General features: G+C 34.8%; 1 protein-coding gene across 1 annotated transcript; it reads right to left on the bottom strand.

The window, feature by feature from the left end:
* Positions 1–3,034: 3,034 nt before the first annotated feature.
* On the bottom strand, positions 3,035–7,137 carry WRKY14 (WRKY DNA-binding protein 14). Its single transcript, XM_021967972.2, has 3 exons — positions 5,972–7,137; positions 5,078–5,218; positions 3,035–4,580 (listed from the first exon to the last, which is right to left on the bottom strand). The coding sequence occupies exons 1-3, from the start codon at positions 6,748–6,750 to the stop codon at positions 3,929–3,931; spliced, it is 1,572 nt and encodes a 523-aa protein (XP_021823664.2). The 5' UTR covers positions 6,751–7,137; the 3' UTR covers positions 3,035–3,928.
* Between the last annotated feature and the right edge of the window lie 6,212 nt (positions 7,138–13,349).

Below are 13,349 nucleotides of genomic sequence, written 5' to 3'. Positions count from 1 at the left end.
ACTATATATAATTGAATTTGAGCTGACATCATTCAAACCAAAAAATTTAGCTAAGCAAAGGCGGGCGGACACGAAAATTTCTCCCAACTTTCATACTAGAACTAGTCAGATTTTACATTTTTTACTTGATTGTCAGAAGACATCACACACCCTATTGTCATTTTCAGTCATTTCCATTTCTTTGTTTTGGAGGGACATATGGCCCTTTTCTGCTGTTGTGGTGACTTCATTGAACACTATAAAAATAAATCTTACAGGTTGTGAGAGAGATTTGGTGATAATAACTTAGGAATTTAATAGTTTTAAGTGAGATCAAGATTGCAATAACTTATTTCATGACACGTTATCGATACTTGGATTCTATAATTGCTTACTCATAATGCAGAGAACTTTTTTAATAATAATAAATAAATAACACCAATGAAAACTTTGTGCATGCAGTTAATAATTAATATAAATCATTTGATAAGAAGACTAGTTTTGTAAGAGCATCTACAATGGGCTCTCTAAATCATCTTTTTAAACAAATTTTAGGGAGCAATTGGAAAAATACAACTCCAACCACGCTCTCTATCCACCTAAAATATGGAGATCTCTAGGAATTCTTAAATCTGAAGAGAGAGAAATGACTCCTAATAGCTTCCTATAATTTAATATTGCTTTGTTTTATGTATAGTTTAAACTTTTAATTAATGCTAACTATATTTTTATATTATTTTTAAAAGATATGGACCAATTATATTGAATTAAAAAATAACTATAGTATTTATGACTCCCTAAATTATGGAGTATGATTGGAGTTCAAATTTTATAGAGGGCTTTGGTGTGTTTTTAGCTAAATTTTAACTTAAAAATAGGAAGCAGCATGATTGTAGATGCTCTAAGTATTATAGTTAGCAAGAGAAAAAGGAAGCTCCTGCCGACCTAATAGTGGTAACATGCAATCCAAAACATATATATGAAGACATTGAATGATTTGTTCAAGTGCGTATGATCAACTTTTGTTAGATTTTGTGATGAGAAAGCTCCGAAAGTGTATCAAAATTACCAAAATATTTTCAGAAGGAGTAAAATGGTCATGAAACTTTATGGTGTGCCATCAATTATAACTCCAATTCTTTCTTTTCAAAATCATGATCACAGTCACTCCCATTAACCAAATTGCACCCAACTTCCTTCAAATACGTAATGACTCTTACCCCCCATCAACCAAGAATGCGAAACCATTTAAGGGTGACTTTTTGGACTGATCTTTATTGAAGTGTCAAATTTTGAGGGGCATATATGAAAATTTCACTAAAGTTGATGGATTTGACATTACTTGGGGTCACTATTTCCCAATAAATTGATTGAATGTTGTTTCCATTACCAAGCGAGGCACAATGTTTCCTGATGCATGCAAGGGGGAATCATGACATGTGTTAAAAGAAAGATGACCAGATATATACAATAACATTGTTTTAGTATAAGTGGCAGTTAAACTATAGGAGAGAGAGATATTTCTCTCACAAAAACACACAACTACGTTGCCACGTGGATTCAAATATGAGATTTTTAGTCTGCAAGTTAATGCCCTTTTTCATTAAACTAGACCCGTTGGCTATATAATAGTATTTAAATAGGAAGAAAAAGGAGAATAAAAAGAAAAAATTATGTTCAAATAGTATACAATAATGTAATATGCATAATAGATCAACATTCATATATACTTACACAAACTTTTTGCTGTGCTGTATTTTCTTATGTTTAGTAATTTACATAAATGAAAATTCAACCATTCCCCATTTCTAGGTTTCTAAATTTAATAAATAAGACTTCACTGCCAAGTTTGTTAAAACACTAATACCACCTGTGAAGTAGTCAGAAGCTTAGAGCTTCAAATGTGAATGTAATTCGAGAAAACAATGATCGATTTCTGCTAGAGCATTTGTAACATGCAGGCCTAAATTTTTAGTGTCTGGGATCACCAAAAGCATTTAGAACAAATTTTTTGTTTAATCGGTTTAATATTATTCTTTTTTAACTAATAAACAGGGTGTATATCTAATCTTTGAGATCACTTCCTCTTCTTCTCACGCTTCCTGATTAGGATCAACAAAACAAGTGAATAAAAAAAAGAACAATCCTGTTTTCTTTTACAAGAATGATGACTTCAAATTGATTTGATTCCTCATTTCTAAAAATAACAGAATATCCACTAAATTGCCATAAAATAGCTCCAAATTTCTTGTTCAATTAACTGAAGATTCACTAAATTTTAGCCCATCTTCACTAAGATCTTTAAACCTTCAGGGCTTGTTTGATATGGAGGATTAGACTAGACTAGATTAGAAAATGCCTACATTTTAAGAGCATTCAAGGCATATCTATAAGAGGTTGATGACTAAAACTTATCCCGGGATCAACTTCTATAGATAATCCTACTTTATCCTCCAAGTTAGACAACAATATCCATATTATTCCGTGATTGCACATGAAATATAGCCACTTTGCTAGTCTATTCTTGTCCAGTCTAATCTTTTCTAACAAACGAGTCCTCAAAGTTATATGGTTTTCATGAAACCATCTATAATTAACAAATATATATAGTAAGAAAAGAAGGCTTCTTAAATTATCCTTGTACAATGTATGTAAGTTTAAGGTTTATTATAGACCAAATAATTGTACTAGATTTGGTTCTTACACATATTTTTGTCTTCACACAAATGTCACTTTTTCTGCTCACACGCACATTTCAAGATACAGAAACAGAACTCATTGTAAATTGTACATGATGATGACCATGTCTATAGTTTCCTCAGTTGATTTTTGAAAATCACTACCTAAAATCAGCCAGCCATAGGCCAACAACTCTGTCAGAACTTTAATCAAGGAATTTACGTGCATGCTGCTGATAAAATTCACAGGACCACCACAGCACAAGTAGCTAGCTAGATGACTATTTGGCATGCAAAATGATTAAGCACCAACCTCGATTCGTTGGAAAAGATTAAAAGATGCTAAGATGAGATTAAGGAATGCTAATTTTGATTCCTGAAAAAACAAAAACAGTCTAATATTCGATAAGTACTATTAATACATTTTTAAGTAAAACAATATCCAAAGTAAGCACAAGAACTTGGGTGGATAATAAAAGAAACAGAAAGCTGAGGAACCCAAAGCAATGCTATTTATCTCACAATTACACATCCCTAGACAAGATTGATGAGAAAGGTCAGGCTTTTTTGTAGTAATTCTTTCTTTTCTTCCCTAGATTCTTTTGTCATCTTTCAATTTTTTTTTTGTTTTGTTTTTTTTGCTTTCAAATCTCTCACTTAAAGCGATGAAAATTATAAAAGTTTGGTTTTTTTTTTTTCCTTTTTAAAATACCTACACCCACATGACCAAAGGTTGCGGATGAATAATTTTTCCCACTTTAAAAGATGAATAATGAAGGCAAGTCCCATCTTCCTATCAAATCTACTTTCACACTGAGACTGAGCTTTCCAGTCATGTCTCCGATGGATGTACTTATTTCTACTGTAGAAACCTTCTGTTCCTCAGCTTTCTGTCCCATCCACCAAAATTCCTAAAGGAATGTGTCTGCTCCCAATCAACCAACCAGCGCTCTCTTTTTCTTCCTTTTACTGATCAACTCTTTCCCTAATCCCTGACTATTCTGGTAAATAACAAGAACCCAAAAAGTTTATAAAAAAAAGAAGTAAAAAAAAGGTGGAAAAATAGAAAAGTAGTCATCTTCCCCCCACTCCCACATGTAAAATTAAATTCAAACCAGAAACACAAGGTTTTTAAACTGCACCACCAAAAAAGAAAAGAAAAAACTAACTTAAAAAGAGTATACTCTCTTAACTCTTGTTTTTGTGGGGGAGGTTTGTTTGTTTGTTGTTGTTGTTGATAATATCTTTTCAAGGTGGTGATCTTGGTCTTGTTATAAGCGCCTCTTAGCTGCTTCACCAAATGAGGTGTTGTTGTTGTTGTTGTTGGTGTTTTGATCCCCAGACCAATCAAAGAGATTGAATGGATCCAAGGCTGCAGCCTTGCTTCCCTTTTGCTGCTCATCTGCTGTGAAACATTGTGAAAACAAAAGGTTTAGTGGATCAGCCTCAATTTCTCCTAAATCAGCAAAGAAGTCCTCATTGTGATGAGACTGATTGGACTGATCATCAGGCATTGATGGTCTATAAGGAAACCCTGCTTGATGATCACCGTTGAATTGATGATGATCAAGCTCCAATTGCTTCTCAATGTCCTCAAATTCTTCCTTCACTGTTGAAGCACTCCCAGCAGTGATAACTGGAGACACATGATTATCATCATTCATGGTCTCATTTTGTTCTTCCTTTGTAGGGCTTGCTGGCTTCTGATGAGGCTGATGAGAACTATTGGGAGAGGTCTTCGAAGCGGCACCGTTTTTGGATGGCTGGGATCTCGTTGAGCCAGCTAGAGCATTTCTCTGAGTTGGCCAGGGATGGTTGTGTTCAGAAGTGTAAGTGATGACCAACATGTTTGGATCAGTCCGGCTACGCTCTACTTGTTTCCTTGCTGAGCAACCCTTTGAGCTGCTGCATCGATAGTAACCCCTGCAAGTAGTATCAATTATTGATTAATTAAGTTTGAAACCATGTTTGATAATAGATTACGATGACGATTATAATGATGATAAAATCCTTCATTATATCTTTGCTTTCATCATAAATCACTAGTAATAGTTGAATTAAAAGTATTTTACGATACATACGATGTAAAAGTGTTATGAAATGCGTATGTCGTGTACTATTCTTTTCCACGCACACATTTTCTAGACACACAAACTCCTCATATAAAAGAGACACTCAAATTAAAATAAAGATATGTGTCTTCATCTCCTCACTAGTTGAGCTAGCTTCACTCTGCATTGAATATTGCATTTAATTGGAAAAGATATATGAAGAAAGAAAAGGGAACACAACCCCTCATGGTTGTCAGTGAGATATGCCTTAGCCTTAGTTTTACTTAGGAACTTTCTATTATTTGACAGGTGAAACTTATTATCTAAGATATTATCGAAAATGGGGACAAAGAAGTAAAACTTACTGACCTTGGATAAGGTGAACCTTTGATGGGTTTCTGGCCGTACTTTCTCCATGCCCACAGATCAGATGGAACTACTTCTCCAGTTGGCCTGCTGTTTGCCGCCGCAGGCGCTGGAATGCACACAACCTTCTTTGCCTGGCTCTTCCTGCTCATATGATTAGATTAAGATAATTAATATGTTTATGTTTTAATTAAGCTAAGCGGTCTAGCTCTACACACACACACACACATGCATGGGTTTGGACTAACTTGACATTTAGATTACCTTTTTTCGTTGGAATTAAACTGTTTTGGATTGCTTTCTTTAGAAAGCAGGAAGAGATGGATTGTATATTCCAAAGGAAGGCCAATACCAATCAGAACAAAAGAGATCCCTTCAGGTGGGTTGGGGAAGAAAAGTAGTTTCCAGATATATAAAAAAAAAAAAGAAAAAAGATGAAAGCTAAGTGTGTGATTGTTGTTTTGACACAAAGCAGAGAACCCCCCACCTTTTCATGCTTTGATAAAAACCCACAAAGATATCATGTTTAGGTAGCTATAGAGCTAGTAATGTTGACAGTACTTAACAATCTCACCTGAAACAACAGTCATATAGAGAGCCTACTAGCTCTTCAAGACTTTAGAGCTTAGTCAAACCTAAAAATATAATTTAAATAACAAAACCCTATCTTCTAGATCTTCACTTCACCATGTTTCAATCAAAAACCCAAGTTGAAAAAAAAGGAGAAGAAAAAACCCACTTCTCATTAAGGTTGTTAATCTATATGATGATGATGATGATAATGTAAGTACTAATCAGGATTAATTATTAAACCTATAATTAAGTGGTAGAGTAATAATTAATTCATGGGAAACATGGTCAAGTTGTAAGAAAAATATTAAATGCTCTCTCTCTCACCTTCGCTTGATGCCCGGATTCCGTGGAGATGAGATCTGCACCCCGGTGTTCTCGAGCAAGCAACCTTTTCCTGATGAGCTGTTCCCATTAATAATCATGTCGCTTCCAACCATGGCACCAGATATCGAACCAGACACCGCCTTATTAATTCCCCGTGGAGACGACACTGCTGTTGCTGCACCCAGCAACGGCGAGTCACATGCCGTCACAGGGACCTTTGCACTCGGAGAGATCTGAAGCATCCGCGAGAATATGTTGCAAGGCCTCTTTATTGGATCCCCATCAACAACACCACCTTGTTGATGATGATGAAGATGGTGGTGATGAGGTGGAGGAGGAGGAGGAGCAAGAACTATATGTGCACCGCCAAAAGTGCTACTTGGACCGACAGCTTCATCCACAGAAGTGATGTTAATATTCATATCTGATGAGGAATTGGGGCTGCTGAAAAAGCTGGAGCTAGACGATATGTCCAGTTCATGAAGAAGCGGATCGCGCATGTAGGATGAAAAGGGATCGCCAAAATTGTCCTTGGCATCTTCTTCTTCCTCCTCCTCCATGGCTGAGGATGCTGAGGAAAATTTCATGGGAGGAGGATGGTCAGATGGGAAGTGCCAGCTGTCGGCGGCGGCTTGAGGTTCCTGATGATGATGATGAAGAAGATGATCAGAACGGTAAGCTCCTGCGGTGGAAGTAGCAGCACTGCCAGCTCTAAGAATATCAGTTAAATCACCTTGGTAATTTTCCATCCTAGTAATTGGCATGAACAAGCTGCACATGCTTTTATGGCACAAGCTGCAACATCAAGTGTATATCTTGTTGAGTTCTTTGGACCCCGAAGAGACGTCAAAGGCATGCAATTCTTGGGTTTTGGATTTGGGGTTTTTTTGGGTTGATTTAAGCAGAGTGATATGAATGGACTAATATATTTAATACAAGTGTTTGTGTTTTTGGGAAGATGGGGTTTGATTTTTAGGAAGCAGGAGAGCAAAAGAAATGGATTTTGAAGGCTGATGTTGGATAGTTTTATATGTTCTTCTTCTCAAAACAAAGGTGTGATGATGGAGAGAATGGTTTTGAAGAGAGAGAGAGAGAGAGAGGAGCAGCTGACTTTTCATACAAAACAGCTCTTCTCCATACGCAACAAATAGAGAGAGAGAGAGAGAGAGAGAGAGAGAGAGAGAGAGAGTTTAATATGAAATTGCCGAATTGCTAATAATAAACTAATTGTCATCGAGCTAACTGTAGTGCTTGTTTATTATTTTATTATTTTATTGTTTATATTTAAATAATGGAATTTTTTATATTTTGTGTTTTTTTTTTCTCGGTCTGTAAATTAAATAAAGACCTTTGCACAAAAGTCTTTTTACTTTTTCTTTTGCTCTCCTTTGTTTCAGAAACAAGTGATAGGAGAGTAAAGAGGCGGCAAGAAGCCGCATTTCTCGGAGGAACGTTTCGAAACTTCATCACTGTTCTTGGTTTCTTTCAAATTTTTAGTTGCCTGCCTCCATTCTTTTATATTATCAAAACGTTTAGCATGAGGAAGGGAGACAATATACCTTTGATGATGATCATATGGTGCTTAGGACCCGCCGGTTGCCGCCGCCCAACCCTCAGAAATGAGTTTGCCGGGGAATTTTCTCATAGAAACATATGTTATCATAGTATGAATTTGTATGGTTTTTGTTCAAAACATGTTGTCTAAATTTACCGCATGTCAACGTAAATTTGATAAAGACAACATTTATTCAATTACTGTGTCGCACTATATTTATGTGAGAGACGAACATACTGTACTTATTACATCTATTATAATTAAGACTTATTTATATAAGTCTAATATTTATTTCAGAATTATTTTATGCCAAAGCAATACTAGTAAATACAAAATGTATCACATTCAAAAGGTTGCGTGAAGGGTAAGAGAAAATGAAATCACAGACCGAAAAAAACATGAAAAAGCCAAATAGTTAACCTATTACAGTGCATGCTACTTTTTACGGCTGTGTAAGTTACTAGGAAATGCAAAGCTAGCCATAGTTCCATTCCTTTCATGGTTGATCTATAGGAAGGAAAGTACAAAAATAGTTTGGCTTTTCAATAATGTTTTGTATCTATAAGTTACTGCACCTCTTTTTAGTAATACATATCTGTCATCTTATGACAATTAATATTCTTAGAATCTCACTCACAAATAGAATTATTTATAAAATATAAAATAATTTTTTTTGAGAAAATATATAATGGAAATGAAACACTGGTAATATAAAATGTAGGACGTTGCTATTTGGATCATATTTACTTATTACATTGCTGATCACCTCTTTAACACAGGTGGATCTCACACCTCTATTATAGAGAGAGGTGGTTAGCAATATGGTCAATAAATACAGTACAAATAGCATTATTGTAAAATGTAATCGAGAAAAATGTCCTTCTCACACTAGTTGCTTATAGTACGTTTACATGAGTTTTAAAAGGAAAAAAGATAGCACCACAAAAAAAAAACCCTCTATTCGAAATCAATATTCAAAGAAAAAAGACACTATCTAGACTGCAGAAAATTACGAAAAGTCGTTGTTACCTCTTATCAAAAGATTCATAGGAATCAATAAAACCTTCAAATTGGATCTTGATATGAAATATTCCCTTCTATGCTAAAGACATAGTAGACAAACATATATAATCTACTCCAAAGGGCTCACTGCAGTCAAACTAATCAAAGTTATTCGAGAGCCAGAAGAAAATATCACAATATTAATGTTGCAAGTTTTTGAAAACAGTCTTTAATTAATTTAATTATGACATAAAATTATGCATAACAATTCTTTTTTTTTACAAGCTATATTGTACTTAAAACTAATAATCTAAACTACGGTGCTGAGTGGGGAGAGCATCCGCTTTACCCAACTTGGCTAAGTCCATGTCTGCGCACACATAATAGTACCTTTAACTAAATGGGATCGGACAATAAGGACAAGGCCAAATCACTCTAGTGGGCAATATAGATGGAATAATCTGAAGTGGATAGAGATTACTGAAATAAAAGCATGAAACACAATTTTGCAAAACAAAATTAAGGTAATCAACAAAATACAAAGGCTAAATATTCTTTATTAATATTGATATTAGAGGAAGAATATATGCCTTTTGTTTTGTTTTTTTATAATTGTCATAGTCATCATCACCATCATCGTCTTCATTATTAAAATTATTAATTATATTTTATTCACTCAGAAAAATCCCTTTTCCACCTCCATGCAATTCAAAAGGCGCGCGCTTACACTAGATTTAGAAAGAATTGGCATGAAGGAAAACATTTTCTAAAAGAGGAAAAAAAAATAACGGCACTAGGATAAAAAAGAAGAAGAATAATAGTAAGCATGGAGGTACCTTTCACAGTCTTTCACAGTAAAGTGGAAGGCATAAATTCATCCATTGTTCCTTCAAGACAGAGGTAAAGGCCGAAATGACGACAATCGTAAGAGATTTTAAACTTAAATTAGGAAGCATTAGGGTTTTATTCAAGAATAAGAGAAGATTGTTTTCAAAATTCTTCTTCTTTGGTAACAAGGTTCAAATCAGTATCGCAAGATTAGTGCAAAGGAATTTGATGATTGAGTACTTTTTTTTTTTTTTTTTTGGGTTTAAGAAAAAGTATTAAGGTTGAACACTAAATTATTATTGTATTTAGTTGTAGAAAAACAACATGCATAAAATTATTGCAGATATTCACGTTGTGTTGTGTAGTGATAAGAGAAATTTTTTTGGTGTGACGATGTGGTATATCATATTTATCTTTTTGGATAATGAACTTACTCGTAGTATAATTTCAATATTTAATGATTATATATATATGTCACGTGCCTGGCGTATTCGATACATAGTAATTTCTCGAGATTTCAAAGTTTTTCTTTGCATTTTTCAACTATTTCATAAGCCACCCTAATTTCCACACAAAGTTGGGTGTTTGTTATGACAATTAATAACTTTATGCTGCTTTGAACAATCAGCAGACGGATCACTTTATAATATGATCTCCTAATTAATGAATAGTTTTTAATTAAAAAATAGTGAGTATGATTACGGTTCTAAAAAGGTGATTATGATGAAAGTGAGGCACATTAACTGGGGGTTTGATATAACATGTCGGGATGATGAAGGACAAGGATTAGAGTTAGAATCGTAATTAAGCATGCTTAATATATAAGGTTAATTTGATTCTAATTTTGTTGTTATAGGTCAGATAAAATGGCTTCTGTTTCGGTCCAAAAGTTGGGTTCCTTTTTGGAGTCTTGCATGACCACTTCAAGGCTCAAAGATTAATATCAGGTTTTGATTAGACATTTTTAGGGCCTTCACAAAAGAAAAAGTCTGGGGGGTTTTCTTTAATTTCAAGAAACAAATTCCCAAACGTCTCCCTCTATCTGTTACTATTAATATTAAAATACAAAATTATTAGTGTGTTAGGGATGATGTTGTGGGGGAGAGGGAGGTGGCTTTTGATTAGAATTTCAAAGTATAATGGGGCAATGATCATAGAGGGAATCACCGACCTTATATATATGTTTGATTAGACATTTTGAGAATCTACCAGAGGTAGCAGCCACTCTCTCTCTCTCTCTCTCTCTCTCTCCCTCTCCCGCACTTGAAGGTTTTTGGCTTTGGAATTCTTCAAAAGACCATTGTTGCCATCCGTAGCCCCCTCACTATTTTCTTATTGCTTTCCATGTCTCTGTGTGGCACATGTTCATACTGTACATTCCACTCACTAACATAACAGGTGGAATTGAGAATCTGTATTTTACGAAGGCTGGTTCAACCTAACAACTAGTGTTAGTCATTACATGGTTTTAGATAATTGACCGTTGTTGATTGAGGTGAATCTTACAATAACGAGTCTTACGACATATAATAATTCACTGTTCTCGCGACAAATACATATAAATTTTCATGCTCATATTGTGCCACTCATATATAACAAGTGGATATGAGAATTTGAAACGTAATTAAGAGGGTAATATATGCAGCCCACCAACTAATTAACTATTGATTTTGTGTTACTACCCTTTCAATGGTTGGATATCTCAAATTGGAATTATGTTTTCCCTATCGATTAATTAATAATTGATAGTCGTTGATTCATGCGCCTAATAATTCAATACAAACTCTTAATTCATAGTTATTCGTGCGTGTTTTGGAGAGTTATGTTTAACGAATTTTCTTCCCGACTTATGTAGCTCTCCACATCAAAATGGAAGAAAGGTACTAATTAAGTACTACTGGTCTAGCTAACACTTGTAATTTTATATCAATTGTAAACAAGCAGCTATCTAGCTAAGGACCCAATTCATATTTATGATCAAGTTGGTCATGATGGTATGCTTAAACTTGTTTTTAAAAACAAGATACCAACTGACTTCTCTGGTCCGGACCAGTTCAAAAATATTGGGTCGTTTAAAGAAAAGGGTCCTAAGATTTTAGTGGTCCAAATCCAAGTTATAAAATCCCATAATTTAAATTTAAATTTGCAAAATCATTATTGACTGACTTTGAGACAAACACTTGCCCCACGTTCTTGCATGACAAGCCCTCCTCCTCCCACTCCTCTCCACAAGAGAACAAAACTAAACTGGGATTCTCTGTGCAGAACTATACAGGGTTTTTGTCTTCCCACAGGAATCCCTAGGCCTTAGCATCCTGCCATGTGAAGCAGGCACACATAGTTAATTAAATATAATTAATACCCTAATTATAATATTAATTAACCATGCAGTCCCTGACTCATAGGGCTCTTTAAAATTCCAACCTTCCAACCCTCGGTGGACACTTACGAATGTGGCTCTAAATAAATTATGAAAAAAATGAGGTGTCTTGAGAGTCCGGATTATTATGATAAGGCTGTTGATTTGCACGCATGACACACCATGACACTTTTTTTTTGCTTATGCATTTTATTTTCAGACCTCTCAACGTCACAAGGTTTAGCTACCGGCAACCCTACCGGTTAGCTTCCGACATGACTGACCTCTCTGATAGTATAATATATTGGTTGGTAATATATAGTGGTGCCCATCCATTATCCTCTACATGGACGGCTGTGATTTACTTGCCACCAGCTGTCTTTTGTCCTTGCCCGATGGCTATATCACATTCCAAATCCCTTGGTCCCACATGAGAAAAGGTCAAAGTGGGGGTCCACATTAAAATAACATAACACAACATCTTTCATCTTTCTCCTCCCTTGGGCCAATTTTTAGGTTAGTGAGAGCTTGTTTGGGAGGCCTTATGAAAAGACAAAGAATGTTTTCTAATATTCAAAAGCGTTTTTGAAGCTTATAAGTGTTTCTATCTTTTATAAGATGTTTCTTCATGAAGTATTTGGATTTTCAATACAATTTTTTACCAATAGAAGAGCTTTTAAAAGAACGTTTATGAACACCCCAAAACATCATTGTCGTCATGATTTAGTTGCCGTTTTTGGCCCACATATATAGGATTTTGGCTCTAGTTCAGTGTTTGGAGTTACAATAATGAAAGTTACCGGTTTGTGTGGGTTGAGATTTAGCCGTTATGGCATTATGGATTTCTTCGGTTGCCGAAGAGGATGTGGAGCGGTGTTCTTGTTTCTTATTTTAAGTCTATTACTCATTAGAAATTGTACTTTTTATTTTAATTCTCAAGAACTCTTTAGGAGTTTGATGTGTTTCGTATTCTAGTTTTCGACTGCAATACAAATCTGTCGTTTCTGTCGTTGCGCGGTGGAGATGCATTGTTAATATGAGTACAAGTCCTTTAAGATGCTGAATCAAGGGGTTGAGTATTTGTTGGTTTAAGCATAATTCTCTCCAAATCAAATTAACATGTTGTTGTGTTTGGTCTTGGAGATGTTGTACCCATTTTAGCTCTTTTATGACTTTGTACTATAATATATATGTTTCGTCAATAATTACTATAATTTTTTTCTCAAAAAAGAATGTTTATAAACAAAAGTGTTTCATACATAAACAAGTGACCCTTAATAGTGCTTTTTAATGTGTTCCAGTCTTCATAAGAGTACTACAATAAATTATGGAAATTCCAGGCAGCCAATAACAGGATGACAAGTTAATTTCCCACTTGCAAGTTTTTTTTAAGTCTTTGCTTAGCAATCAGAAGGGTTTCTAGGAAATTTGCAAGGCCTATCATGGGAGGTGGGGTTTTGGCTCCTCACCACCAACCACAGTGCATGTCTATTGCCTAGGCTTAGCTATATATCATTAAATTTAAATTTTAAAATAAAAGGAAAAAAAAAAATTGGTTTAGTCTTATTCTAGACTTTGGCTAGTTGGCTAGCTAGATAAATAATTTTTTTTTTGTTTTGCTCATTTTGTAATTG

The sequence above is a fragment of the Prunus avium genome, chromosome 4 (assembly GCF_965620075.1).
Source record: "Prunus avium chromosome 4, drPruAviu1.hap1.1, whole genome shotgun sequence".
NCBI classification, from domain to species: domain Eukaryota; kingdom Viridiplantae; phylum Streptophyta; class Magnoliopsida; order Rosales; family Rosaceae; genus Prunus; species Prunus avium.
This window is presented reverse-complemented; position numbering and strand designations above follow the sequence as displayed.